At 47.3% G+C, this 27,879-nt stretch overlaps 2 protein-coding genes across 7 annotated transcripts in view; both read left to right on the forward strand.

Moving 5' to 3' along the window:
• Positions 1 to 15,533: 15,533 nt before the first annotated feature.
• Positions 15,534 to 18,060, forward strand: tprkb (Tp53rk binding protein). Its single transcript, XM_049029920.1, has 4 exons — positions 15,534 to 15,794; positions 16,004 to 16,126; positions 16,242 to 16,418; positions 17,284 to 18,060. Exons 1-4 carry the CDS (start codon positions 15,648 to 15,650, stop codon positions 17,368 to 17,370), a joined length of 534 nt encoding a protein of 177 aa, XP_048885877.1. The 5' UTR covers positions 15,534 to 15,647; the 3' UTR covers positions 17,371 to 18,060.
• Positions 18,061 to 20,851: 2,791 nt separating this feature from the next.
• LOC125740564 (cadherin EGF LAG seven-pass G-type receptor 1-like) overlaps positions 20,852 to 27,879 on the forward strand; it is a 58,391-nt gene continuing 51,363 nt past the window's right edge. For 4 of the 6 annotated variants that reach the window (XM_049011888.1, XM_049011898.1, XM_049011867.1 and 1 more), the window contains exon 1: positions 20,853 to 24,882. In XM_049011888.1, the coding sequence (XP_048867845.1) occupies positions 21,327 to 24,882 (3,556 nt within the window). In that variant the 5' untranslated portion in view covers positions 20,853 to 21,326. Of the gene's footprint in view, positions 24,883 to 27,879 lie in introns of all 6 variants that reach the window. The other 2 variants (XM_049011847.1, XM_049011855.1) reach the window with 1 other exon arrangement.

The following is a 27,879-nucleotide window of genomic DNA, read 5'->3' on the forward strand; positions in this document are numbered from 1 at the left end:
GGTTATCTCCATGTTTTCCCATTTTTCACATCGCGCATTAATCTTTTTACACCTTTTGACAAAACACAGTCTGCTGGGTGTCCTATTTCATCAGTAGGTCACAGTAGTCGGGATATTTGTACTGGACTTCAATTCTGTGTCCGTGGCATGGAAGTTGAGCCCATTTCAGAAGTTCCGCGGTGCTGAGGATTCTCACATTTTGAGACTCAAGTCAAAACAGTTGGAAGGTGACAGTTTGATGTTACTGAGTGGCCATTATTAGTATGTCAATTGATGTGATTTCCATGTTGTGTGAATTGCTCCACCTCTGGCCATGTGGCATCATTACAATCACATTGAAGGGATAATTGTGTTTTGGTTTTAGCACCTAATGAACTGCACTTGGAATCTGTGAATTGTAAGTATCCTTGTTTCTTTGTCTGCTTTTATTATTTTGTTGTGTTTTTGATGCCTTTTAAATTACATTGTCACTCCGTATTCTCCAGCCGGGTTTATTGTAGAGTGATCAGCCTTAGAGCTGTGTTTCTTGGGCTTGGCATCCACAGGCAGCTGCTCTCCATCTTAAAGGTAATAAGACATGACATTGACTGGTGACTGAACAGCTAAGCCGGGCTGGAGAGGCATTAGACCCTGGATGGACAGATTTCTGGCACCAAGATGGCGGCACGACAATAGCATGCATCAGCTTCTCCAGACCCAAACAGTGGCATTTTGTAATCTGTTCGGTGTTGCACTCTCTTGTCTTATGTCAATGCAATGTTTGCACATACATGCACTTTATGTCATTCTGTGTAGCTTTTGCAGTCCTGTCGTGTTTTATGTAGCATCGTGGTTCTGGGGGAATGTCGTTTTGTTTCACTGTGTACTTAACCAACTGTATATGGCTGAAATGACAATAAAAAAGCCACATGATTTGATTTAAGAATGGACAGATATCTCAGAATGGGCACATATCTCAGAATGGGCAGGTATTTCAGAATGGGCAGGTATCTCCAGATTGACAGGCATCTCTGGATAGACAGGCATGTCCAAATAGATGGGCATATTTATATGTGTGGACCTCCATTTTACTAAGGAGGATTTAGAATGTTCCAGTAAAACTGAAGATCTGTTGATGTGGCATCCTGGGGTGCGACGTGTCAGGTATAAGCAGCATGCCTCGCATAGCGCTCCTCAGAATGCTAATGCTGGTCCATAAAAGCCCCCCCCCCGCTTCAGTACCTCTGGGACTCTCTCATCCCCGCTCAGCCACCCCAATCCAATAGAATCTCCCACACGCTCATTTTAATAAGCTTGACATGAAATTTGCCAGCTAGATTATACAAAGATTCAAAAGCAATAAGTGAAAGCTCACCTCCCTGACAACCACGTCACTCCAGAAACCCTCTTCAGTAATTGGGACTCTGGGTCGTGATGCTGTTCAAATCCATGGATGCATGTTCTCAATAACAGAGAGAGCCACATGATTGGTGCATTTCTTAGTACCTTAGAGTCCTTCGTGGAGGAGGGATCATAAGAAAATCTGGCAACTATAATTTTAAGTTTTTCTTTGGCAGTTAAGCTGTGAAATCGAAAGCATCCTGAGCCTCTTAAAACCCCACAGTGATCCTCCTTCAGGACAGTGTCTTTGCTCTCTGTCTGATTCCAGCACTGTGGGGATCACCGCCGGGTTCAAACCACTCGCAGGTAATAACATCAGCTGTGGAGGCAGGTTAAAGCAGGAGGTGATAATTGTGGCATGACTCCGTCCTTGATCAGCGCAACTATAGCTCCAGCGCTGGACCAGCTCAGATTAGCACAACGTCAGTTGGTGTGACCCCCACTCTGAGGCAAACAGACCCCCCCCACCGACTCAGGGGTTTTTCGGGGTGATTCTGTCTGGGCCCATTCAGCTAACCTACCTCATTTCATGAACCAAAGGTGGCTTCAGCCTCGGTTAAATCTAACAGAGAGATGGAGATATTTGCGTACATTTTAATGTGACATTAGAGTGACACATATGAGCCTGACCCCAAGTGTGACGTTCTCTGCGCTGTGATGGTAACTCCTTTTGCTGCCACCAACACCCTGCTTTCAGTGCTGATCGTCCCAGGCCAGAAGGGGGCGCCTGTGTGCTGTCTCCGCTCAGATCGCCTTCCGCTGGGTCCAGAGGCGACTACAGCATGGCTTTAAATATCTCCGCAGACTAAAAATACCCCACGAGTGCCCCTGGGAGGTCCGTCGCGTGGACTCGATTTCCTGCAGCAGAATGCAGAGGTCATCATCTGCGGATCGATGTTAAATATTCACGCAGCTAAGTTTAGACGGCCGGAGAGAATCTAAGTAGAGCTGCTTCACTTTGACCTTTTTTTTCTCTGCAAGCTTCCTTCATAAAAATAATCCCCCTGCGCCTCAGCTAACGCTGCCGTCCCCCCACCCTGTCGCGCGAGGATGCATAGACCCCAGCATGTTCAGAGTCGCCGTCTGTGCCCCTTGCTGGTATGCCCCCCCCCCCCCCCCTGTTTCCCGTGCAGGCCTCGGGGACACCAATAGCCGGCAACTGGAATTCCAGCTCAGACATCAGCGGGACAAGCTCCTGTCCTCCACCAGCTCCTATGCCTCCTTAATCGTCTGGTGCAGTTGGTCAGTCGAAAGTGGGTGTGGCCTCTCCTCTCTCTCTGTCCCCTCATTGAGGGGCATGTCCCACCTATACAGTATATTGTCTGACATTATGTTAATAACTTGCTTCGAGCAGGCATGCCGGGCCGGAGCAGCCTGGTGTGTGCGTGGCCAGTGCCAGTCAACCCATTACACATAGGCTGGCGCCAAGGGCTCCATCTTCTGGGAGGGTGTGGACATTACACTCTTTTTTCACTTTACATTTCACTTTATCTCAGATAGGGGGCGCAGGCTTGTGACTCTTGCCTAAGGTTCCATGCCGGCTTCAGCTGGCACTTTGTGTGGCTGTAGGTCTCATCAATGTCCTCACAACCCATGAAGAGTGTAATGGGGTAAATGCCCCCCCCGTGTGTCCCCTGAATGTCCCTGTCTCATTGTGGGACATTAGTTCAGTGACAGCGCCACTCTCAGGAGCTGCAGAGTTCCTGCTTTCCCTGTGATGTCAGAATAAAACTGGCAGGATGCCTGTGACATGGGTCTGTATCTCTCTGCTGCCTCGGGATGGTGTTAGTCTGAAACCTCGCAGTTCCTCTGGTCTATTTCTGAGTTATTTAAAGGGAAGAAAATCAGCAGAGATTCACTGTAAAGCTGTTTTCTTTCCCTCAGGCTTGATACTCATCATTATGGAAATAATTTAAAATGTGAACTGGTGGGTAAAACTTGTATTAAAACATTAAATCTTCATTCTGAATTTCATCAGTGTCACAATTAGGAGGACGGCGGTGAAACTCTGAGGTTGTGAAAATGGCTTGGGGGTTACTGGCTCGTCACTCTAACGATCCGGGAGCAATAATAAGTGTGTTTTTGCCGCTTAGGCCGTTTCTCTCTCGTACCCCTGACTCCAAGCGAAAGCTGTAGCTTGGCAACGGAGAGGGAAAAAAAAACTCTCACACGACACAGATGCTTTCTGCCGCTTTGGCTGACATTTCCGCACCATGAACCGCATTTGTTATAACTCATTGTTAAAATAAACCGTTATGTCATTCACAGGATCTCCCTGGTGCCTCGTGTTTTTGAGGCAGAAGGTGCGATCCTTCACCTTCTGAACTCAAATACCACCACTGTGTGGGGTGGATATCAAACCCTGCTCCTCCGACAGACTCCTACCTTCTCCCCCTGACGGACACCTTCCTGCTCCCCTGGCAGACTCCTACCTTCTCCCCCTGACGGACACCTTCCTGCTCCCCTGGCAGACTCCTTCCTTCTCCCCCTGACGGACACCTTCCTGCTCCCCTGACAGACTCCTTCCTTCTCCCCCTGAAGGACACCTTCCTGCTCCCCTGGCAGACTCCTACCTTCTCCCCCTGACGGACACCTTCCTGCTCCCCTTGCAGACTCCTTCCTTCTCCCCTGAAGGACACCTTCCTGCTCCCCTGGCAGACTCCTACCTTCTCCCCCTGACGGACACCTTCCTGCTCCCCTAGCAGACTCCTTCCTTTTCCCCTGACGGACACCTTCCTGCTCCCCTGCCAGACTCCTTCCTTCTCCCCTGACGGACACCTTCCTGCTCCCCTAGCAGACTCCTTCCTTCTCCCCTGAAGGACACCTTCTTGCTCCCCTGGCAGACTCCTACCTTCTCCCCCTGACGGACACCTTCCTGCTCCCCTGGCAGACTCCTTCCTTCTCCCCCTGAAGGACACCTTCCTGCTCCCCTGGCAGACTCCATCCTTCTCCCCCTGAAGGATACCTTCCTGCTCCCCTGGCAGACTCCTTCCTTCTCCCCCTGACGGACACCTTCCTGCTCTCCTAGCAGACTCCTTCCTTCTCCCCCTGATGAACACCTTCCTGCTCCCCTGGCAGACTCCTTCCTTTTCCCCTGACGGACACCTTCCTGCTCCCCTGGCAGACTCCTTCCTTTTCCCCTGACGGACACCTTCCTGCTCCCCTGGCAGACTCCTTCCTTTTCCCCTGACGGACACCTTCCTGCTCCCCTAGCAGACTCCTTCCTTCTCCCCTGACGGACACCTTCCTGCTCCCCTGGCAGACTCCTTCCTTCTCCCCCTGACGGACACCTTCCTGCTCTCCTAGCAGACTCCTTCCTTCTCCCCCTGATGAACACCTTCCTGCTCCCCTGGCAGACTCCTTCCTTTTCCCCTGACGGACACCTTCCTGCTCCCCTGGCAGACTCCTTCCTTCTCCCCCTGACGGACACCTTCCTGCTCTCCTAGCAGACTCCTTCCTTCTCCCCCTGATGAACACCTTCCTGCTCCCCTGGCAGACTCCTTCCTTTTCCCCTGACGGACACCTTCCTGCTCCCCTGGCAGACTCCTTCCTTTTCCCCTGACGGACACCTTCCTGCTCCCCTGGCAGACTCCTTCCTTTTCCCCTGACGGACACCTTCCTGCTCCCCTAGCAGACTCCTTCCTTCTCCCCTGACGGACACCTTCCTGCTCCCCTGGCAGACTCCTTCCTTCTCCCCCTGACAGACACCTTCCTGCTCTCCTAGCAGACTCCTTCCTTCTCCCCCTGATGAACACCTTCCTGCTCCCCTGGCAGACTCCTTCCTTTTCCCCTGACGGACACCTTCCTGCTCCCCTGGCAGACTCCTTCCTTTTCCCCTGACGGACACCTTCCTGCTCCCCTAGCAGACTCCTTCCTTCTCCCCTGACGGACACCTTCCTGCTCCCCTAGCAGACTCCTTCCTTCTCCCCCTGACGAACACCTTCCTGCTCCCCTGGCAGACTCCTTCCTTCTCCCCCTGACGAACACCTTCCTGCTCCCCTGGCAGACTCCTTCCTTCTCCTCTTGACGGACACTTTCCTGCTGCCCTGGCATCTTCTTCCTGAGCATGATCACCAAAGCTCCATAGGATCCCAAAGTAAACAGTTTAACAGTTAATTATCAGGTATAATGTCTTTGTAGGTTTGTAGGTAAAAGCATCTTTCAGACAAGGTGTTGGTCAGGCAACATTCCTCAAACTCTCACCAGGACAGTGTAACACACTTTCTCACACATGCATTACTTGAGATGCCCCACACTCTCCACTGTGCTGCGTGTGGTGCTGCAGATGGCTGGCCGCACTGACTACATCGCCGCGCTCTCTCTCTGCCAGCTCGTGGCGCATTCATGATCAGAGACGGCAGCATAGCTGAACTGCGGTCCAGCCAGTCTGAAGCAAAAAAATGCCAATCTGGTGCTGCATGATTGACCCCGGACTCCAAGCCGCCCATCACTGCCCCCTGGTTGCAGACAGGCGCACTCTCAGTTTCACTCATTAAGCACTGAAAAATTTTTATGTTCTCTGAAGTACGAGATTAATGAATTATTCATGACCGAAAGAAAAGGGAAATAATCCCATTGATTTCATGAATACGAAATTCTGCAAATCTATGTAATGATTCGTTATTGTTATGGAGCCATTACTGACATCCATTTGAAAACATGGTCAGACTGGGAGCTCATGCAAATGTACCTGTGGATGATGTGACGTGGAAATCCACTAGACAGGAAGGCCCTGCTTCTGCAGCTTGGAGGCACACAGGGCTGGCATTTGTCCCCAGAACTGCTGTCAGCATCCATTACATGCTCAGCACACACTGAGAAATGCAGGATGCCACTTGCACGCTCAGAAATGCGAGATGCCGCTTACATGCTCAACACATGCTCTGAAATGCAGGATGCCACTCACACGCTCAGAAATGCAAGATGCCACTTACACGCTCAGCACACACTAAAAAATGCAGGATGCCACTTACATGCTCAGCACATACTCTCAAATGCTAGATGCCGCTTACATGCTCAACACACGCTCTGAAATGCAGGATGCCACTTACACGCTCAGCACACACTAAGAAATGCAGGATGCCACTCACATGCTCAGAAATGCAAGATGTCACTTACATGCTCAGCACATACTCTCAAATGCTAGATGTCGCTTACATGCTCAACACATGCTCTGAAATGCAGGATGCCACTTACGCGCTCAGCACATGCTCTGAAATGCAGGATGATGCTTACATGCTCAGCACACGCTCTGAAATGCAGGATGATGCTTACATGCTCAGCACACGCTCTGAAATGCAGGATGATGCTTACATGCTCAGCACACGCTCTGAAATGCAGGATAATGCTTACATGCTCAGCACACGCTCTGAAATGCAGGATAATGCTTACATGCTCAGCACACGCTCTGAAATGCAGGATAATGCTTACATGCTCAGCACACTCTCTGAAATGCAGGCGGCCACTTGCTAATGAAACACTCTTGGCTTCATCTCACAACACGAGTGCTGTGGGTGGAAGATTCGCATGTTGGTATATATATATAACCGTTGTTCTAATTGTTTTTGGAAGAAATGTGCCATAAAAGTGACATTATGAGTTGCCTTATTATCTTGACCATGAACAGTACACTCTTTGCATATCAGAAAATGACAGCAGTAATGATCATAAACAGGCAGCTCCATGCCTCTGGGGTTGGCGGTTCGAATCTTGCCCTCTGTCTATTTTTATGCTATTCCTGTGTTAAACAGGCTTCATCTGATTACTGCAATTAGTCTTGTCGGTGTCTCCAAATTACCCATAGTGCCCACATGTGTCCTGGTGTGGAATGTTATCTAGGGTCTTCCCAGCCCTTTGCTCTCTGCTCTCCCCATGAGCCTGTACAGCGTGGCTGGATGGAGAAGGTCACGATGATTCTTTTAAGTTTATATGCAGAATGTCTCTTGGGAAAAATATTCACGTACCACAGAGTATCAGTTAAACCGAAAAAAAAAAAAAAAAGTTTGATAGATGGCTGAGCAGCTTCATTTGCAGAGATACCGGGATGCCAAATGATTTTCCTATAACCTGTTATCAATGCTCAGCATCGCTGCTATTTCCATTTGCAGGATAATAGAGGCTAGGAAAGACTTTTTCCACCAGCTCTAAGATGAGCGTGATGGGAAAAACCCACCTGAAAAATGTCATATCGCACTGGATCGGCAGGTTTGTAATTTACAAAGGTGAAATCGGAACAGTGGTCTGAGAAATCTGCGACGAAATGAAGCCTTCTGTCACTGCAGTGTTTTATATAACAGGAATAGAGGCTCTTCCAAGGCCTGAAGTGGCTGGAAAGGAAGCTGGTGTTTGGGATAACCTGAAGGGGGCGCGCTGGCATGATTTCTTTTTAGTGTATGTGTGCTTCCTAAAAAACAGCCCTGGGGGCTGTGGGGGGTGGGGCTGAGCTCACTCGGGCAGCACCGTGGACATTCCCACACTATGGGGTTAACAATTCGGGAATGTCGGATTTCGGTGGAGTGGGGGGGGGGGGGGCAGCAGTGACTCACCAAGATAGGAATCACAGAAATGCTGTCCCACGCTTGAATGATCACACCCCCTGGAGGCGGGGGACATGCCAGTATGAACATTACATGTAGCTGATCCCTCCCACCCTGGCCTGCTTGCATGTTCCAGCTCAGCACCCCCACCCACCCCAGGCCAGCACACACTGCGCCATACACCAGGCTCCCTCCAGCAAAGTGCTCACCAGCGCCCCCCTTTTGATGTGCTCCTGCCAGCACCACTATGTATTATGAGGCAAAGCATGGAGCAGCCAGAGTAATTGAACAAGATGGCCTTTAAACGACGGGGAGGGACTCAAGGCTCCTCTTATAGATAAACCCCGAGAGTCACTGGAGAAAATCTCCTAATAGTAACAGCCAATGGTGGCATGAACCTTGAAGGAATCATCATCTGCTAGGACTGTGACATTATCGCACATACTCCTCCAACATTTCTCTTTAAAAGGGAGAAAATGCTTTTTATAATCTCCGCACTTGTTCTCATTCATTCCGCCTCTTCATAAGCACTTACTTCTAAATGCAAAAATGCCCCTTGGTACTACAATGATATCCACTCTGCCGGCCGATTGTCCCTTAATGTGTAAACGTGTGCGGTCGTTAATGGGTAATTTGAAGGACTCGTGAGGTTTTGGCTGTCATGTGCCGCGCCGAGTTTCAAAGGGAGTTTATTGTTCACTTCTGCGGGTTCAGCCCTTTGTGTCCGTGTGTCTTTCATCCTTAAACACCTTCTCAGGAACACGTGTAAACCTGCTTCAGTAATGACGCCCCACAGTTAACAAAGCATTAGCCACCGTTAACTGACTGGCGTCTCATTTGGCTCATCAATCATTCATGGCTGCTTCGCGCTCAGTTGTCTTTCGTGTACTTGGCGCCAGGACGTATTTTCATGCTGTGAGACGTCAAATCTGAGACATCGTCACAAATATTTTCACACGTGCTTTTATGGCTTAAATATTTTACTTCCGCACGGAGAAGCCAAAGAACTCCCCTTGTAGCATAACAAGTAGAGCAGGGCTACCCATTTCCGGTCTTGGGGGGGCCAGTCTGTAACATAGCTTACAGGTTTCCCTGCACAGACGCACCAGCCTGGCAATTAGCTGGAGAGCTGAATAAGGTGTGTCTGAGCAGGGAAATCTGCAAACTGTGTGGCAGACTCATCCTCCTGGACCGGAATTGAGGCCGCCTGAAGTAGGACATGCTGCTAACAATGCAAAGATTGTCGGTTAATTTTCCAGGAACTCCACCTAAACTGTTACGTTTTCCTTGACTGTAAGGTGCTTTGACTTAAAGTGTTAGATAAAGGAGTAAAATATGAACACACATGCACCCTGCGTGTGTGTATTTCTCCTCCAAATTTGCACTGTCTTCACTCTTAAGGCACTGCTGTCTGTCCTGTTGCCCCTTCAAGCATCTGTCCTCTGCCCTGCAACTGTGACCAGGGGCGTTGCTATTGATTTTGGAACCCATGAGGACATATCACGTTGGGCCCCCCAGTCCAGACCAATCCAGTCAGGGGCCCTTGGAATTGTCCAAACTTTCCCCAAGCCTTATGGCGCCCCTCACTGTAGCATACAAGGATGCCAACTTTGGTCAGCTGGCTGGTATGAAATTTTCGATCTGAGACAAGTCTGCATGTACATTTACATGCATGTTAGAGTTTCATAACCTTGCATGTAAGGTTTGCAAACTGTCCCAGTGCTTTTGATGCAGCTTATTTTAGGTTTGTATTGGAATAATATAGATTTGTTGTAAGATTTCAGGCATGAGCGTGAGAATCTGAAAGCTTCGAATGTCATGCTAGATGCATGAGAGTTGGTAACCTTGGGCATAAGATTTTCACTGTGTTCCTTGGAACACCCATCCATCCATCCATTTTCCAAACCGCTTATCCTACTGGGTTGCGGGGGGTCCAGAGCCTATTCCGGAAGTAATGGGCATGAGGCAGGGAACAACCGAGGATGGGGGGCCAGCCCATCGCAGGGCACACTCACTCACACACACACCATTCACTCACACACGCACACCTACGGGCAATTTAGTAACTCCAATTAGCCTCAGCATGTTTTTGGACTGTGGGGGGAAACCGGAGGAAACCCCACGACGACATGGGGAGAACATGCAAATTCCACACACATGTGACCCAGGTGGAGACTCGAACCCGGGTCCCAGAGGTGTGAGGCAACAGTGCTAACCACTGCACCACCATGCCGCCCCTCCTTGGAACATGTGTAACAATAAAAATCTGAGACTTGAAAATGGATGTAACTTTTGAAAATCTTTGTCAGGCCGACCTCTCTGTGGGACTCTCCACGGTTTTTCGTTCCTCAACAGAGGACTGAGCTCTTGAGGTTACAGATCACTGAGGCTGATTCTCACACCAGGCAAGGCCTCATGCTTTGGTGGGTATTCTGTGAGATTTCCTGTAGAATTTTAAGTTCACTCTGCAACTAAGGACACTAATTGTACAGCATGGTGATTGTCGTAGACCTCCACTGGATCACGAGGGAAAACTCTAATTTGCAGAATGAAACATTTGAAAGGGATGTGCTCTGCTTCTTAAACATCTGAGGTCCATTCTTCAGGCACAGACTGAACAGAATCAAATGGGTAAGACTATATGCATACATACTGCATACATCAAACCCAGCCGCGGTACGTCTGCGGGTCCTTGAGTTAGGCCCTTAACCCCCAGCTCCCTGGGTGCCGCTACGGGTGGCTGCCCTTCACGGACAGCCTGCTCTACAAAGAGCAATGTTGAGGGAGACATAAAAAAGACAATTTCCCCACGGGGATTAATAAAGTATCAATTATTATTATCATCCATCCATCCATTTTCCAAACCGCTTATCCTACTGAGTCGCGGGGGGTCCGGAGCCTATCCCGGAAGCAATGGGCATGAGGCAGGGAACAACCCAGGATGGGGGGCCAGCCCATCGCAGGGCACATTCACACACCATTCACTCACACATGCACACCTATGGGCAATTTAGCAACTTCAATTACCCTCAGCATGTTTTTGGACTGTGGGGGGAACCCGGAGGAAACCCCACGACGACATGGGCAGAACTTGCAAACTCCACACACATGTGACCCAGGTGGAGACTTGAACCTGGGTCCCAGAGGTGTGAGGAAACAGTGAGGCAACAGTGCTAACCACTGCACTAATAATAATAATAATGGTGTTTCATTAAAACCTGCTAAACCATAATATGTGCAAATTAGCCAGGAATACTGCTATTTGCCATGACTCACAGTTTTATGGGTGTAAAATGATTCCTTCTGAAGTATTTCATTGTATCTTTCAAAGCACATATGTAACATTACTCCATGTGCAATGCTGCTGTGTGATGATGCGGGATGTAGTGACGGTGGTGCTGAGTGCATGTGGTAGTCAGGTGGAGGAGCCATTGAACTGGGAGTAACGGGAGTAACAGGAGCGCAGCGGTAAGAGTGCAACAATACTCACACCTTTAAATGAATAATGGTTGTAGTACTCGAGACCACTTTTTCATTTACTAAGTCTTGTCTCAGAATTGCGCGCTTGAATAGGTCTCGGACAACAGTCTCTTCAGTTCAGTCTTGTAAATTTAGAGTGCAGATATGGAAAGTTCAGGTCCAGAATGTACAAATCCAGACCAAGATTTTGTTTCAACCAACCAGATTAGTATAACAAGTCACAGTCACAGAGTACTCAGCTGGTTGCATGAAGCACATCTGTCAACCTGCCGATTGGCTCACATGAAAATCTGACCAGGTTAGCAGTGGTACAGTGATGACAATAGTAAATGAGTATATTTAAAACTACAATTTTTTTCCGGTCTCGGTATTGACCCCTGAAGTATCAGTGTTGAATAAAACTCTACCCTTCAAAGTCTCGATGTTGAATCAGACGCTACTCTTCAAAGTCTCGATGTTGAATCAGACGCTACCCTTCAAGGTCTTGGTGTTGAATTAAACTCTACCCTCCAAGGTCTCAGTGTTGAATCAAACTCTACCCTTCAAAGTCTCAGTGTTGAATCAAACTCTACCCTTCAAGGTCTCAATGTTGAATCAAACTCTACCCTTCAAGGTCTCAGTGTTGAATCAAACTCTACCCTTCAAGGTCTCAGCGTTGAATCAGACGCTACCCTTCAAAGTCTCGATGTTGAATCAGACGCTACTCTTCAAGGTCTCGGTGTTGAATTAAACTCTACCCTCCAAGATCTCAGTGTTGAATTAAACTCTACCCTTCAAGGTCTCAGTGTTGAATCAAACTCTACCCTTCAAGGTCTCAGTGTTGAATCAAACTCTACCCTTCAAGGTCTCGGTGTTGAATCAAACTCTACCCTTCAAGGTCTCGGTGTTGAATCAAACTGTACCCTTCAAAGTCTCAGTGTTGAATCAAACTCTACCCTTAAGGATCTCAGTGTTGAATCAAACTCTACCCTTCAAAGTCTCGGTGTTGAATCAGACTCAGTATAGGTCTCATCCCTATCACTACTGCAGTGTTACTCATTTTTAATCATTGACGATTTCTTAATAGGCAACATCACACATTTGTTCTTGACATCTTGTCCCTTTATTTGTTGTTTCTTAGGAGACAAACCCTAAATTGCCACTGAAGTTAATCAAGAGCTTGCTTGATTGCAAACAGGCTACCTATTTAAAATCATTCCCAAAATGTGCACTAGCTGATCGTCATTCAAATCATCCCCCAGTTTTGTTTGATTAATTAACAGCCCAACTGACACCAGAACACGATGTGAATATGAAAGGAACTGTTACTAAATCAGTTTTTAGGAAGGAGTAGGCCTCTCTCTCAATATGTCCCCAGCTCTTACCTCCACACCTCGTCCCTGTGTCCCAGTCCAGCGTTTCTCCCGTGTTTAGTAATATCCTTAGGTGAGGTGACTTTTTAGGGTTGGCACCGTCCTCCAACCTGCCGATGGGGACGGGGCTCCTGTAATGTTTATGATGAGATTATGCTACAGCTGGTGAAAGGTCAGAAGGAATAAGTAAATCCAGGGGACTGAAGCATTCCTGGAGAGCGGGCAAGTCGCCAAAAGCCTCTCATGCCTGCAGTTACAGTTATTTTTATTTATTTATTGCAAGCAGTGAGTAGTTCGTGTTTTCATTTCATTTCGTTTCAGCCTGCTGGGTGTTTGACGATGTTTTCCTCACATGGGCCACGATTTGCAGCTTTCTCTATCCTTGATTTCCTGGTACATTATCTGGCACGTTGCCCACACAAAGGAAAGCCGAGGACGCTGTGCCACGTCTCTTTCTGCATTTAATAATCCTTTTTCTCGCCCCGTCTCTCGAATAAATCTAGACGCAGCAGTTTGCCTACAAGACATTTCAGCTGAACTTTAACAAAAACAATTCCATGATATTTTAGCTTTACCTGCCGCAGCTGGTCATCAGCGGCTCTTTTGGGAACAATGAGTGTGAAGAGTTTTTTTTTTTTTTTTAGTCTGCTGTGATTAAAGGCATTTAAAAAAATGTGTCAAGTAATGCACACTAAAAAAGCACATCGGCGACGCATAACAAAAAGTAAAAATGACCCCGGATGAGGAAAGGCAGCTCCCTGAATGAGATAATATTGCTGAACAACACCAACATTTGACCCACCCCAACAGTTTGTTTAATTCAGCAGTAATGAACATTAACTCATGACCTGCGCAATGCTGACGCGTTTGCTAACGATTAGACAAAAGAGCTTTTGCTGCGGGTCCCGCAGGCCAGCGGCACACTTCAGCGGCGCAGCCTTAATTACGAGTGCACTCCATTCTGTAATTGGCCATTTGAAGTCCTTTTTGATGAGCAGAGGTAACTCTGTATGACTAATCCCGGATATTCCGCTTTTAAAGCAGCTCATCTTTTAAACAAGAATGCACACCTGATAACGAGTGTAATTATTTTCCTATGGAGGCAAACATGGCAGTTTTCATAATTGCGCACTAACAGAGTGTGGCAGATACGTTTTGTACTGAATCTCGTGCAGTGGAGACAGAATCCCAAGCAATTTCTGCCATTGTTTAGGGTTTATCCAGACAATCAGCATGGCTATAAGCCACTGTGACCGGATAGGAAAGTGGATTTTTGTACTCTGCTACTAGCTAAGATCATAAATATAATTTTCTGTCTTCACTATCCTGTAGTATCACTGCACATGCTGAGCTTGAAGTTTATTTTTTATATATGGATACTGTATTATAGAGACTCACAGGAAAGTGGCCGGTGCCCAGACAATATCTGCCCCACCTGTAAACATTCCAGCAGCTGAGTGAAAATGCAATATGCTCTTAAGCATGAAACCTACAGGAAGGGCTGCTTTAAATAATTCACTCAAATACTGCAACTTTTAAACTATTTATCCTGCAGATGTCTAAGCACAGTCTCTGAGCCTAATGACCAAATCCGTCCTCATTTCGGGAGACTGTCAGTGATGTTAAGTAGTTTGCAAGAAAAATGCATAAAATAATGTCCTTGTACAAATTTTCTGACAGTAAGGCTATGTCATCCATTCGTTTTCGCCTTCTTGACATGTAGGGTTTTAAAAACAATTACACAGGCTGTAAGCCTCGAAGCTAAATTCATTTTCTAGAATCCATCCTTTTCAATTTCATCTGACAGGAATATGTGATGGCGGACTCATGTTTCCTATGTCCCAGGAAGACTCTCCTGTTGTACCCTTGATTGAGGTACCTAATCCCTTACCACACGTGTAAAAGATCCAACTGTATTATATAAATATAGGCAATTGTAAGGGTAGGTGGAGACAATCAACATCGATACCAAGGATCAGAAGTCACTGAATATGTAAGCTAGTGCAAATGATAAAAAAAAAACAATCAATTTTTGGTTGTCGTGGCAGCTCTATGGGTAGCACAATTAAATTACTTCATCCGTTTTGTGTTGGCGTTCAAATTCCGCATGGGTGTGTGGTGTTCGCATGTTTTCCCTGCGTCATGGAGGTTTAAGTCTGTGAACTCCTAGCTGGTGTACGTCATGCGATGGATTAGAACCCCACAACTAGTATGCCCATCAATCTGAACAAGTAGGTTGAATATGGAAAGACGACGAAGTATTTGTACGACACCTAGTGGAGAATATGCGACCCAGCGTTATGCGACTGTAGCGCTGGATCACAATCCGGGTCCATCACACGCACAAAAACAAAACCACGCTGATGGTCCATTTACAGACGACTGGTTTATATACTTGTGGACCTGCTGGGACGCCCCACCAAGGCAGCGCTATACTGGATACGCTTCTGGAGGATGGATGGATAATTATTTCTTCAAGGGTGTTTAAGAACCAAAACTTGACCGCAAATGGATTGCTACACATATCATACCGCTTTCAATTAAACATGAAAATTAAGTTATATTTAATCTAAGACATACAGAAAAATATAGGTCATGAAATTAAATAAGAGCCATGAAGCTACTGTAGCTTACTTTTTGACAGAAGGCGAACGTCAGGGTAGTGATAGTGTGCATACACAATTATTTCATATGATTATACAAAATACTGTAAAAACGTGTTTAAAGACGTGTCTAGCCATGTGGCCACCTTCCAAAGGCTGAGTTATTTTAAGGCGGAACGTTTCTTTGAGGGTTCTGGTGCGTCACATTGATATCATTCCCCCTCTATACAAACAGCTGGATGAGAGTAGCCGTGTGATTTTCCGCATCATATCAACACAAATTTGTACTTTGTTTTATGGGAATGCCGCTAACTCAGCAGCTGGACTTGTTTCCCGACAGTTTCGTGACCCAGTGCCTGTTTAAGGATGTTAAAAACGCGGCGGAGCTGCGGAAAGCGGCCATCGGAGGGGAGATCAGCTGCGCCCTGATAAACCCGTCAATGGTGAGACACCGTGCCTTCAAACACATGTGATTAAAACAGCGTTTTGTGGGGTACAAACTTAATGCGGGTTAGATTAAACCACTCGATACGCTGCACGCGTAAGCTTTATATTAACAAAACATGTAGTAAACATCTGTTTACAGCGTGCATGCCCATACAGTCAGGGCAGGCTTTAATAAAGAGTCTTGAGGCTTTTTCTCCCATCACAGGTGGTCGATCAGTTTCAGGTTCTGATTGCTGCGAATAAAGCACTTCATCTGCAAAGGGTTGGTAAAATGAAGACAAGGAGTCTTTATTCTGAAGTCATATTTAATCTTTGTCCTACAAATAACGTGAGTTGCACAATTATTTGTATGAATATGTTTTAAAAGCACAATAATGTGGACAGGTCATGTGTCTAAGCATGTTCCTGACATGATTTTGGGTTTTGATTTCCTTCGATTTCAGATATCAGAGGCTTTCAAAAAGTTTGGCATCTCCGACAGCGACAGTGCCGTTCTTATTGCCGTGATTCATACGGAAGAGGACAGAAATAACATAGATGCCATTTGTGCCAAGGTGGATGGTCAGCAGATTCCACTTGATCATCTTGCCATCATCAGTGACATCCCAAAAGTGAAAAAGGTTAATCTGCTTTAATGTATTTTTCCATCGGTTTGTGAGAGCTAACCATTGGCTACATACTTGCATGAATTCGTGGCACATGGCACTGCTCTCTGACAGGTTTTGGATCCATTCTCAGCCGCGTTTGTAAATTTACCCGTTTAGCTATGAATACGCTGAGGTGGATTGGTGTCCATTCCAAACTGCCTTTGGCTTCAATTCACAGCGTCTACCTTGGGGTTGTGGAAAGAATATCCAAAAAAAGTATCCTTGCAGTAACTGTTGTCTGCCACTAGATGGCGCAATATGACCATTAACTCCATCCATCCATCCATTTTCCAAACCGCTTATCCTATTGGGTCTCGGGGGGTTCCCGGAGTACCCGGAGGAAACCCCACGACAACATGGGGAGAAAATGCAAACTCCACACACTTGTAACCCAAGCAGAGACTTGAACTTGGGACCTAGAACTGTGAGGCAACAGTGCTAACCACTGCACCACCATGCCGCCCCATGACCATTAACTCCTTTCAGTAATTCACAAACCAGCACCTCTCATCCCCAAATTCCAAATTACACATGTGATATGTAAACAATTTTCAGGTGCCTCTGGAAGGTGCTTAGATGTGGCACGTAGGATGAGTTTGCTGTTTTCAATGTGGGTCCTACAAGATTGTTCCTCAAACCGGGTTTGGGACCCCCAGACAGTCCAAATTTTTGCTATATGGGGGCCCCCGAGGATTGGGTTGGGAAGCATTGCCCGACAGTATCGGAGGACACATGACGATCGGCGCACAGTGGCTCTCCTGTCTGCAGACTCGGTGACCCTGAGCCCAGCTCGCTCTCCTGGACCCGTAACCAGTGCAGCCTGTTGTTCTTCCTCCAGGTTTATAAGGTGACACCCACAGAGGAGGCATGTGGAAGCTTGCTGGATGCTGTGGTCTGCAGAATGGCAGTGAAGGATGTCCTTTAGCTGCACACCATCTTGGAAGAGGCGTTACGCAGTGAAGTGTGTTACGCAGTAAAGTGCGTAAAAAGTACAGAGCAGAAAACGGACATTACTAATGGACCTGCTGTGGGACCTACCTGTGTTTCTGCTCAAACATTATGATGGTACCTCTGAAAAACACGGTCATCTATCTTTAATGCTGGAACCAAAATGTTCTCCTAGTAGGAAGTTTGAACTGTAATTTGTTAATCTGCAATATATTTTGTGACACATTCTCAACAAAAAAGGAGCAGCTGATTTTAAGCTTGTCATTTCTGTAGAATAATACTTAGAAAATCTATGAGGGAAAACTGTCTTTTGTAATATGCTGTAAGGTATGAACTTACAGCAGTTAATTTTGATGAAACTTGCAGTCCTTCATTGGGATTCGTGGCAGAAATGTAGAACAGACGATTTGTGGTGAAATGCAGGCTGTTCCTCTGGGAGCGCTGCCATCAGGCTCATTGTTTATGAGCGTAAACAGGCTGCAAATTCATTAGCAACATTCAAATGTACCCTAAATATAAACAAATGTGCATCTGTCTAAATGATGTGTGATATAGTCATTTATTAAACAAGCAAAGCAGTGCTTCAGTGTCTGTTAAATGGAGATGATGAATATGTAGAACATCAGCTGTTTGAAACATTCGTATAAAACGGGATGTTTCCTCTTTGCTCTTCTGCCCTTTTTTTCCTACCCAACAAAAACTGCTTCCCAGTGCCGCAGCAAAAGATAAGACGGTAGCCGACGTCGTACATGTTTGATAGACTGTAAAAACCTTATTGCTCACTATTCCAGCTCGCCGGCAGTCGGTTGGGTTAAGACTCGTCTCTGTTCCTCCGCTTTATGCTTCTGTTCTGCACGTCCCTCCAGACTGTGTGACAGACACCCCAGCTGTCGCGCTTCTGCATTACTGGGCAGTGAAAAATTCTATTTATGGGACTTATTTCCTCATTAAGGAAGCATGAAAAGCTTTTGTGCACTTCATGTTTGATTTACACCATAATGACAGTAGAAAAGTGCTGATGCATTTATTTCGCCAATACAGTTAATTTTGAGTGATGCTCTCATAGTTTTTAAACACTTAGTTGTTTAGTTGTTGTGTGCCGTGTTAAACATACCGGAAAATTGCTGATGAGCAATCACTGATTGTCTTACAAAGTGGATTTATTAAAACTGATACATGTGTTTAGCTGAGGTTTACACTATCCTCTCCGAAAAAAGGGTAAAAATTTGTACCTTTGTCACTGGTGCCGTACCCTTGTAATGGTACCTTTTAAGGTACAGAAATAGGACTCTGAGGAACATCCCAAAGGTACAATCATCATTAATGCAGCAACAATGATATAGAAATGTTCCGAGAGTCAATTTCTGTACCTTACAAGCTAATTACCTACAGCTAAGGGTACAACTGGCAGACTCTTAAGGGTACAGCCCCAGTGGCGAGCAAAGGTACACATTTTTACTCTTTTTTTTCTGAGAGTGTAAACCAGGGGTGTCAAACTGCAGTCCTGGGGGGTCGGAGCCCTGTGTAGCTTAGCTCTTTCCCTGTTCCACCATAAATGATTCAGCTCAAGAGCTGTGTGGTAATTACCACAAGTAGTGAATCAGGTGTGTTAAATGAGGGAAAACCCAAAAATGTGCAGGGCTCTGCGTAGTTTAACAGGCTCTAATAGTAAACATCAGCAGGTTGTTTCTACTGAAAACTCTTTATAAACAGTCAATCCACAAAATTATATCATTATTTAACTGGCAAATGCCCATAATTCACAGGGTCACTCTTCCCCCAAATAGTAATAAAAACCGGACGTAACCTTTGAATGCTTCATCTTCTACTCGAGTTCTTTCCCCATCAAAATGTAAGAGAATTGTGTTTGGCCTACTTGGAAAACTAAACTAAACAATGCATGTGCTTGTAATGTGTTACCTGCCTCATTTGATGTGGCTTTGGACATAAAGTGTCTAAGAAATATAAATGCAATAATTTAAATAATGTGATGCAGCTAGATGCAGGTTCACTTTACATTGCAGCTGGGAAACTCATCTCTGGCGTCCCCTGTGCTCTGACCTCAATGGAATAAGCGCAGGCTCCTCTCGCGAATCAGATTAGTGGGCTGGATGGATGAAGCATTACACTAAAACAATATAGTCAATGTTAATATCTTCCCGCTAAATAGACATATTGCTCCACCAGGGGTCGCTGTTCTTCACTATGGACATTATTGTACTTGCATTGAAATCATCCATCGTCTTCCATCGCATCAATACAAGTAACCCTGCAAAATCTTCATAAGTTTTTAAAAAGTTAGAAGAAGAATTAATTCTTCATATTGTGCCATCCATTAATTCTTTAGTACTCCACAGATTATTATTATTATTATTGTCATCATCCTCGTCATCGACGTTCAATCGGATTCGCAGTCACCATGTAAATATGCCTTTTCGTCTTTTTTTTTAAGTGTTAAACTTTTTCTTCTTCGTTGTGATGACATGGGACTGTTCAGCGGTTCCAGGTAACGCAAAAGGGAAGCTATTCAGTTTTAGCTAGTTTGATATTGGTTCAAAATTGGTGTGTCAGAAGAATGCGTTTGAGATATCGCGGATTTTAAAGCTGCCCACAGTTTTAATGGGGTTGTGGAGATAAAATTTCCTTTTCACATACATTATTCGAGGTATGTAACATGACGTACGTATCAGAGAATGACAATAGACAAAGCATTCCTACGCCAATAACTCACCGAGCAAAGTAAGAAGCAGGCTGAAGCCCATAATTCCCGGGTCTCGCATTACATAAAGAGCCAGAGAGGGAAACTGGCAGAATGGGGACGTAAGAGGGGTCAGCAGACAGAGCAAAATGCCTGAGTGCTGCCCCTGCCTCACTTTCTGGCAGGGGCTCACATGAATTCATATCAACACACTCAATGTATAAACTCAAATCCAATGTCTTTTTGAGCTACTTGCTGATCGCTTCGCCCTGCTTGACCAGTTAGTGACATACGTGTGTATGTTATTCTGGTGTTTAACACGGGTGTTAATATATGTGCTGATAAGCCATCGCTGAAGTTATAAAAAGCCTAATGATTAATTTAAAGTCCGACTCCAGCTCTTGCAATAATATTGCATGTAATTTTCATTTTAAAAAAGATTTTAGTTATTTTAATTGCTTAGGAAAAACACTTAATACAGAATTAATTAGTTTGATTTTTATCTTTTCACTAGATAGATGTGTCTTTAAATTGCCGCTATACACCATTTTTCAGTAGGTTCTCGTTTTAAATGTAAGTTTTAGAAACATACAGTCGTTACGCGCGAAAGAATTATTATTTTAATAATTAATTTATACACGAAGTGACATTCAGAATATTGTTCTGAAGCGTACTAAAACAGAATGTGCTGAGGTCTGCCTGTGATTTATGAACGCTTTTTACAATTGCACAAAGTCATATAATCCAGATTAGAACTCATGAATTCCTATAATTGTACCGTTTTATTGTATTAAATTTTCCAATTCACGCATACGTGAGAGTCAGAATACGGCAGGCAATCAGGAGGAAGTTTCAGTGGCAAAAAAGATCTCTTGATGTAACGGAGCTGGGAAGAAAGAGCATTTAAAATACAATGCATGTTAACAAACCATCACAAAGATGAGTGAGACAATGGTGGCAGATACCAGCCGATATCCATACGAAAGCCCCGGAGAGGAGTCCCCAGTGGGACACGCACAGCAGGTTTATGCTAATCACTTTCGGAGGAGGGGATCTGCGGAGCCATTTTGGAGTCACTTTAAAGTTAACGTGGAGATGATGGGACGCTGCGTGAAGGTGCCTGTTTAACGAGGCTCACGGACGGGGAAAGCAGCACCATGCGCCGGCACAGGTGGAGTTAAGGCGCCTTCTCGGTGTTTCCCTGCACTTGCGTGGATTTGTGGACTTTTTAAGCCATGGAGCTGCCGGTGACCTGGGTCTGGGTCTGGACTGCGCTTCTGCTCCACGTCCCCATGCTGGCATGTTTCGATCTACACGTTTCGCACTCTCTGCGCCCGGGCGCCGCTTTGGCAAACTTGTCCGTCGGTCATGGCTGGATTTATAAAATCGACAGGACTTTAACCCCCAAATATCTCCGGAGCGTGTTGGAGATTGAGAAGCAAGGAGGAGGTCTGAGCCTGTCCCGCAGAGTTGACTGTGCGCTCCTGGAGAGGAACCCGGCGCCGCTCCATGTCAGGATCTCCTCCCTGACATCTCAGGCTCTCCTCCGGGCGCGCTTCAGTGTCTTCGCACATGGCCAGGGCTGCTTCATCACATACAGGCGAAAGAGTTCCCTGGGTAAGCCTGATATCTACATCAATCACCTTTCAAGACTGAATGCAACTTCCTGCTTCTCCGCAGGTAAATTGCCCTTGAATGTAAAGAAATATATACCCGCATTTGCTCGCGATTTCCACTTTTCTGATCTGACGTGCACAGACACTAATTCTCAACTGCATTCAAGTCTGCCATCATTGAATACTAAGGAAAGTTTGTCGCAATTAAATGGGAAGATCTGTGTGCGGTCCGGGGACAAAAGCGAGGTGAATTTACACTGTTGGATGCACAACGCGAAGAAAAAGCGGCTCTCCGTGCGGGCGAGGCTGCGCTTCGTTGTCACTAATGGTTCGTGGTCAGGACGGCTTACGGACCGCGATCCGGACCTGTGGATCAGACGGAACAAGAGAAACGTGAACTTCGCTCCTCAGTTTCAGCTGCCCAACTATCAGGTGTCAGTCCCGGAGAATGAGCCGGCCGGTACCCGTGTTATTACACTGAAGGCGCATGACCCGGACGACGGAGAGGCCGGCAGAGTGGAGTACGGGATGGAGGCGCTTTTTGACAGAAGATCCAACGACTTCTTTCAAATCAATCCACAGTCCGGCAGTATAACCACCGTGCAGCGCTTAGATCGCGAGGTCAAGGACACGCACGTATTTAAAGTCACTGCGACTGACAATGGCACTCCACAGAGATCAGCTATCGCCTACCTTACTGTCACCGTAAGTGACACCAATGACCATGGGCCTGTTTTTGAGCAGACAGAATACAGGGTCCGGATCCGGGAAAATGTTGAGGTGGGCTTTGAGGTTCTCACCATCAGGGCTACTGACGGCGATGCACCATCCAACGCTAATATGATCTATAAGATAGTGAATGGAGACGGTGTAAACTCAGCTTTTGAAATTGATCCCAAACATGGATTAGTTAAGATCAGGGTTCGTCCAGACCGAGAAACTATGTCTCGGTACCAGTTGATAGTGGAAGCCAATGACCAGGGCAAAGACCCTGGACCCCGGAGTGCGACAGCTACGGTGCACATCACAGTGGAGGACGAGAATGACAACTATCCGCAGTTCAGCAAGAAAAGGTATGTGGTTCAGGTGCCGGAGAACGTGGTCGTCAACACTAAAGTCGCACAGGTAGAAGCTACTGACCAAGATGAGGGCAACAACGCCAAAGTGACCTACAGCATCATCAGCGGCAACGTGAAGGGCCAGTTTTACATCCACTCCCCCACGGGCGTCATCGATGTCATCAACCCGCTGGATTACGAGATGATCAGGGAGTACAATTTGAGGATTAAGGCGCAGGATGGAGGTCGCCCGCCTCTGATTAACAGCACGGGGCTGGTGGTGATCCAGGTGGTGGATATTAATGATAACGCCCCCATGTTTGTGAGCACGCCTTTCCAAGCCACCGTGCTGGAGAATGTGGTTGTCGGACACTCGGTGATTCACATCCAGGCCATCGATGCGGATTCTGGAGACAACGCCCGCTTGGAGTACCGGCTGCTCGACATCACCCCGGGGTTTCCCTTCACCATCAACAACAGCACCGGCTGGATCACAGTCAGTGAGGAGCTCGATAGGGAGACCACAGAGTTTTACACCTTCGGTGTGGAGGCCCGTGATCTGGGGTTTCCCGCAATGTCATCATCCGCCAGTGTCAGCATCACCGTCCTGGACGTCAACGACAACATTCCCACCTTCAGCCAGAAGCTGTACTCGCTGAAGATTAACGAGGACGCCCTGGTGGGCACCAGCGTGCTGACGGTCACTGCGGTCGACCGGGACGTCAACAGCGTGGTGACCTATCAGATATCCAGTGGAAATACTCGCAACCGTTTCGCCATCACCAGCCAGAGTGGCGGCGGCCTCATCACACTGGCACTGCCGCTTGACTACAAGCAGGAGCGGCAGTACATCCTGACGGTCACCGCTTCAGACGGCATGCGCCACGACGCGGCCCAGGTCTTCATCAACGTCACTGATGCCAACACCCACCGGCCCGTGTTCCAGAACACCAACTACCAGGTGACGTTGAGTGAGGACAAGCCCATTGGGTCCACGGTGGTGGTGATCAGTGCCACCGACGAGGACACAGGGGAGAACGCTCGCATCACCTACATCATGGAGGACAATGTTCCCCAGTTTAAAATTGAGCCTGACTCGGGCGCCATCACTACCCAGATGGAGATTGACTATGAGGACCAGGCCTCCTACACGCTGGCCATCATCGCCCGTGATAACGGCATCCCTCAGAAATCAGACACGACGTACGTGGAGATCATCGTCCTGGATGCTAATGACAATGCGCCACGCTTCCTTCGTGACATGTACCAGGGCTCAGTGTTTGAGGACGCACCAAGCTACACCAGCGTCCTGCAGATCTCCGCTTCTGACCGGGATTCCGGGTCCAATGGGAGACTGAGCTACACATTCCAGGGTGGTGATGACGGCGATGGTGACTTCGTTATTGAGGCCTACTCTGGGATTATTAGGACGGCCAGGAAGCTGGACAGAGAGAATGTGCCCATGTATAACCTGAAGGCCTATGCTGTGGATTGGGGCGTCCCCCCTTTGAAGGCTGCTGTTGATATTCAGATTTCGGTTCTGGACATTAACGACAATGCGCCCGTGTTTGCTGAAGACGTGTTGAACATCTATGTGAAGGAGAACAGCGCAGTGGGTTCTATTGTGGCCCGGATTACTGCCACAGATCCGGACGAGGGTTCCAACGCGCAGATCATGTACCAGATCGTAGAGGGAAATTTCCCAGAAGTCTTTCAGCTGGATATTTTCACCGGTGACTTGATCGCGTTGGCAGATTTAGATTATGAGACCACCACGGAGTATGTGATTGTGGTCCAGGCGACATCAGCGCCGCTGGTCAGCCGGGCTACCGTGCACATCCAGCTTGTGGATGTGAATGACAATTACCCCATCCTGCAAGACTTCGAAATCATTTTCAACAACTACGTCACTAACAAGTCAAACAGCTTCCCATCAGGGGTGATTGGGAAGGTGCCGGCCCATGACCCAGATGTATCGGACAAGCTCCATTACAGTTTTGTAGAGGGGAATGAGCTGGGTCTACTGGTTCTGAACCAGGACAATGGCGACCTGAAGCTCAGCCGGGACCTGGACAATAACCGGCCTCTGGAAGCGACCATGAAGGTGTCTGTTACAGGTAAGGAGCCCCTCCTGTCATCTCTGAAACAATGCAGCCATTTCAGTTTCATGTTCTGCTTTGCTTTAGCATGACTGACTGGCTCAGAAATGTGAGGTAATCGTTGGGCAGTAGGATGAGTTTTTTAAAACAGAGGCAGCATTTTGTTCCAGGTTTTGTTAAAGTGCTTTTGACACATTTGCTTTGGGTCGCAGTCTCTGGTTGTGTCACGTTATGTTATTGGGCAACAGAGGCTATAATAAGCAGTTGTTAGTGCTCTTGGAATTCCGGAAGAATCATTACAATGAGCATGACAATGAACAATGAATTCTGGCTGATGAGTGAGGTTTTAAAGATAAAAATATTCTTTATTTGCTGGCGGACTAGTCTTATGCCTAATTAAGATTAAACTGCGCGGCAAGATGGCGTTGAACTGAAAGCTGTCATTTAAGTCAAGTGAACGTCCATATCTGCAAGTGTGTTCCTGTGATCCGTCCCTGGTAGCCCTCTGGGCCTCAGCAGAATTAGGCTGAAAGTTCTCAGTGATAAACTGGTTGACCTGGTGAGTCTATGTCTGCATTCTTCTTTTTTTTTTGGAAGCATAAAAGAGCAGGAAGACGCTGGTATTTCTTACGTCCTGCAGGCAGGCTTCTTTATTTTCAAAGGTTAGCCATCCGCCGGCTGAGAGCCCGGCTCTCCTGCGACAGTGCCAAGTTCCTGGGGCGGGAGCTCAACATGTAGCTGAACGTCAGCATCTAAGGGATTCGGCCTTTGCTCAGAAAGCGTCTGTGTTTGTGTCGTTTGCCGCTGTCCTGCCTGGACCTTGTAATCACACCCTGAACACTGACCCTTCATCTCTGCTTATATAGCCTCTTGTAGCTGCTTCCATTTCTGGAAGTTGCTGTTATATATCAGCTTTTAAACTGCTACCTTTTCTCCTTGGAAATAAAGCCCCAATAGACCCGTCTGAATGCCTCTGTTCAAAGGCTGTGTGAAAGGCTTTATCCACGAGACACAGCCATTATCAGTATTAATGAGCTGTCCAATTGGGTTCTTCCATTACGGACCTGACTCCGCGGTTTCCCCGTCAATCGTGACCCCTGCAGTCCACCCTCAGAGCCCCCACTTCCTCTCCCCTCCTCTCTCGTGGCACCATGTCAAATGGCGGGTAACTGTTAGTGCTGAAAGCATGACCTTTCACCTCTGCGGTGTGGAGGTGGCCCGAAGCGTCATGGCGGATGGGAGACGAGAGAGGACTGCGGTCCTACTAATTAACGAACTGATCCCAAGACTGTCAAAGCAGATCAGGAGAGTAGGGATGTCCAGCCAGAGCAGTGAGCTCAGTGCAACGGCCGCCTGCAAAGGATGAATAATGAATCTTTCACTTTTATCTGACTCCAGGTTTGACAAAGAGGTACAGATTAGCTGTTTTTCCTGGCATCGGAGTCACTTATAAAGGCTTAAAACAATATTGCAGCCATATAAAAACAGAAAAGCTGCGCCACTTAAATAAACTAACATTCCAGGCACGACAACAGTGAGTCAGTCCCGTAGTGCGTGTAGATCGGCGAGTAAATGACAGGGTAGCAGTGTGGGTGCTCTGCAGATAACGCAGCCCCCCTTATCTCAATCTGTAAACGTCTCACTAGATTTCCCCAAAGTGAGTCCTCTTTGTTTTTAGTTTCTTCTGGGGAAAGGAACGACTGAGTATTCCTCTTTTCTGTACATCGTCATAGTGAATATAGCACTGTACTGGGCGCATTTGCTAGCCTCATCTGTTTGTAGTTCTTTGTACATTCTGCCCTAGGCTAAGTCATTTGTCTCTAACTTGATATAATTATGTTCTCTGTGTTATACAAATAAAAATAAATAAAGAATCATCCGTGCTCAGTGATCGCCGGCACCTCCCCACCGCCTGGAGTGACTCAGTGTACCTGAGATGTGGGGCGAGTTAAAACCAGACCTTCATTTGCAACACGTGTTATTTAAACCCCAACCCCCCACAGCAGCTCTCAGAGTCTCATAAATACAGGGCAGGATTTAACCCTTGTAATGCTTTGAAGATGAGTGTGCCGGGCAGTTGGGCACTGGCTTCATCCCTACTGGATGTAGATGGAGATACAAAATGTAGGCGTGTCGCGAATCAAGAAGACGAATGGGTTCGAGTTTGACATGTGGCTGAATTGATGGATTCCTTCACGCCGGTTCTGCTCTCACAAGCGCGTCAGTTGCCATGGCTGGATGATTCATAGGAACCATCAAATGTGAAAATTTCATTCGCTGATGCCATGGTGTCTGGTCCTCAAACCCAGTCCTTGCTGGCTTCCTGATGAATATCGACACCAGCAGCAGCGTTTAGACGGCTCAGGGTCTCATGCCCCGATAGACCAGGGTCTGGGTTAAGGGGTCAGTAGCGCATCTGTAGCTGCTTTGGTCTGTAGCTGCCCCTCGCTGTTTCTCCTGCCCCTCGCTGTGTCTCCTGCCCCTCGCTGTTTCTCCTGCCCCTCGCTGTTTCTCCTGCCCCTCGCTGTTTCTCCTGCCCCTCGCTGTGTCTCCTGCCCCACATAGTGCTTCTCCTGCCCCTCGCTGTGTCTCCTGCCCACATCGTGCTTCTCCTGCCCCTCGCTGTGTCTCCTGCCCCTCGCTGTGTCTCCTGCTCCTCGCTGTGTCTCCTGCCCCTCGCTGTGTCTCCTGCCCCACATAGTGCTTCTCCTGCCCCTCGCTGTGTCTCCTGCTCCTCGCTGTGTCTCCTGCCCCTCGCTGTGTCTCCTGCCCCTCGCTGTGTCTCCTGCCCCACATAGTGCTTCTCCTGCCCCTCGCTGTGTCTCCTGCCCACATCGTGCTTCTCCTGCCCCTCGCTGTGTCTCCTGCCCCACATAGTGCTTCTCCTGCCCCTCGCTGTGTCTCCTGCCCACATCGTGCTTCTCCTGCCCCTCGCTGTGTCTCCTGCCCCTCGCTGTGTCTCCTGCCCCACATAGTGCTTCTCCTGCCCCTCGCTGTGTCTCCTGCCCACATCGT

Source organism: Brienomyrus brachyistius, chromosome 1 (genome assembly GCF_023856365.1).
Source record: "Brienomyrus brachyistius isolate T26 chromosome 1, BBRACH_0.4, whole genome shotgun sequence".
Lineage (NCBI taxonomy): Eukaryota > Metazoa > Chordata > Actinopteri > Osteoglossiformes > Mormyridae > Brienomyrus > Brienomyrus brachyistius.

What these genes read in the sequence shown, in the direction of transcription:
- tprkb (XM_049029920.1), top strand. Translation starts at nt 15,648, where the DNA reads ATGGGAATGCCGCTAACTCAGCAGCTGGACTTGTTTCCCGACAGTTTC. An exon ending in ATCTTTGTCCTACAAATAAC is followed by an intron (nt 16,127 to 16,241) that starts GTGAGTTGCACA and finishes CTTCGATTTCAG; the next exon opens with ATATCAGAGGCTTTCAAAAA. An exon ending in ACATCCCAAAAGTGAAAAAG is followed by an intron (nt 16,419 to 17,283) that starts GTTAATCTGCTT and finishes TTCTTCCTCCAG; the next exon opens with GTTTATAAGGTGACACCCAC.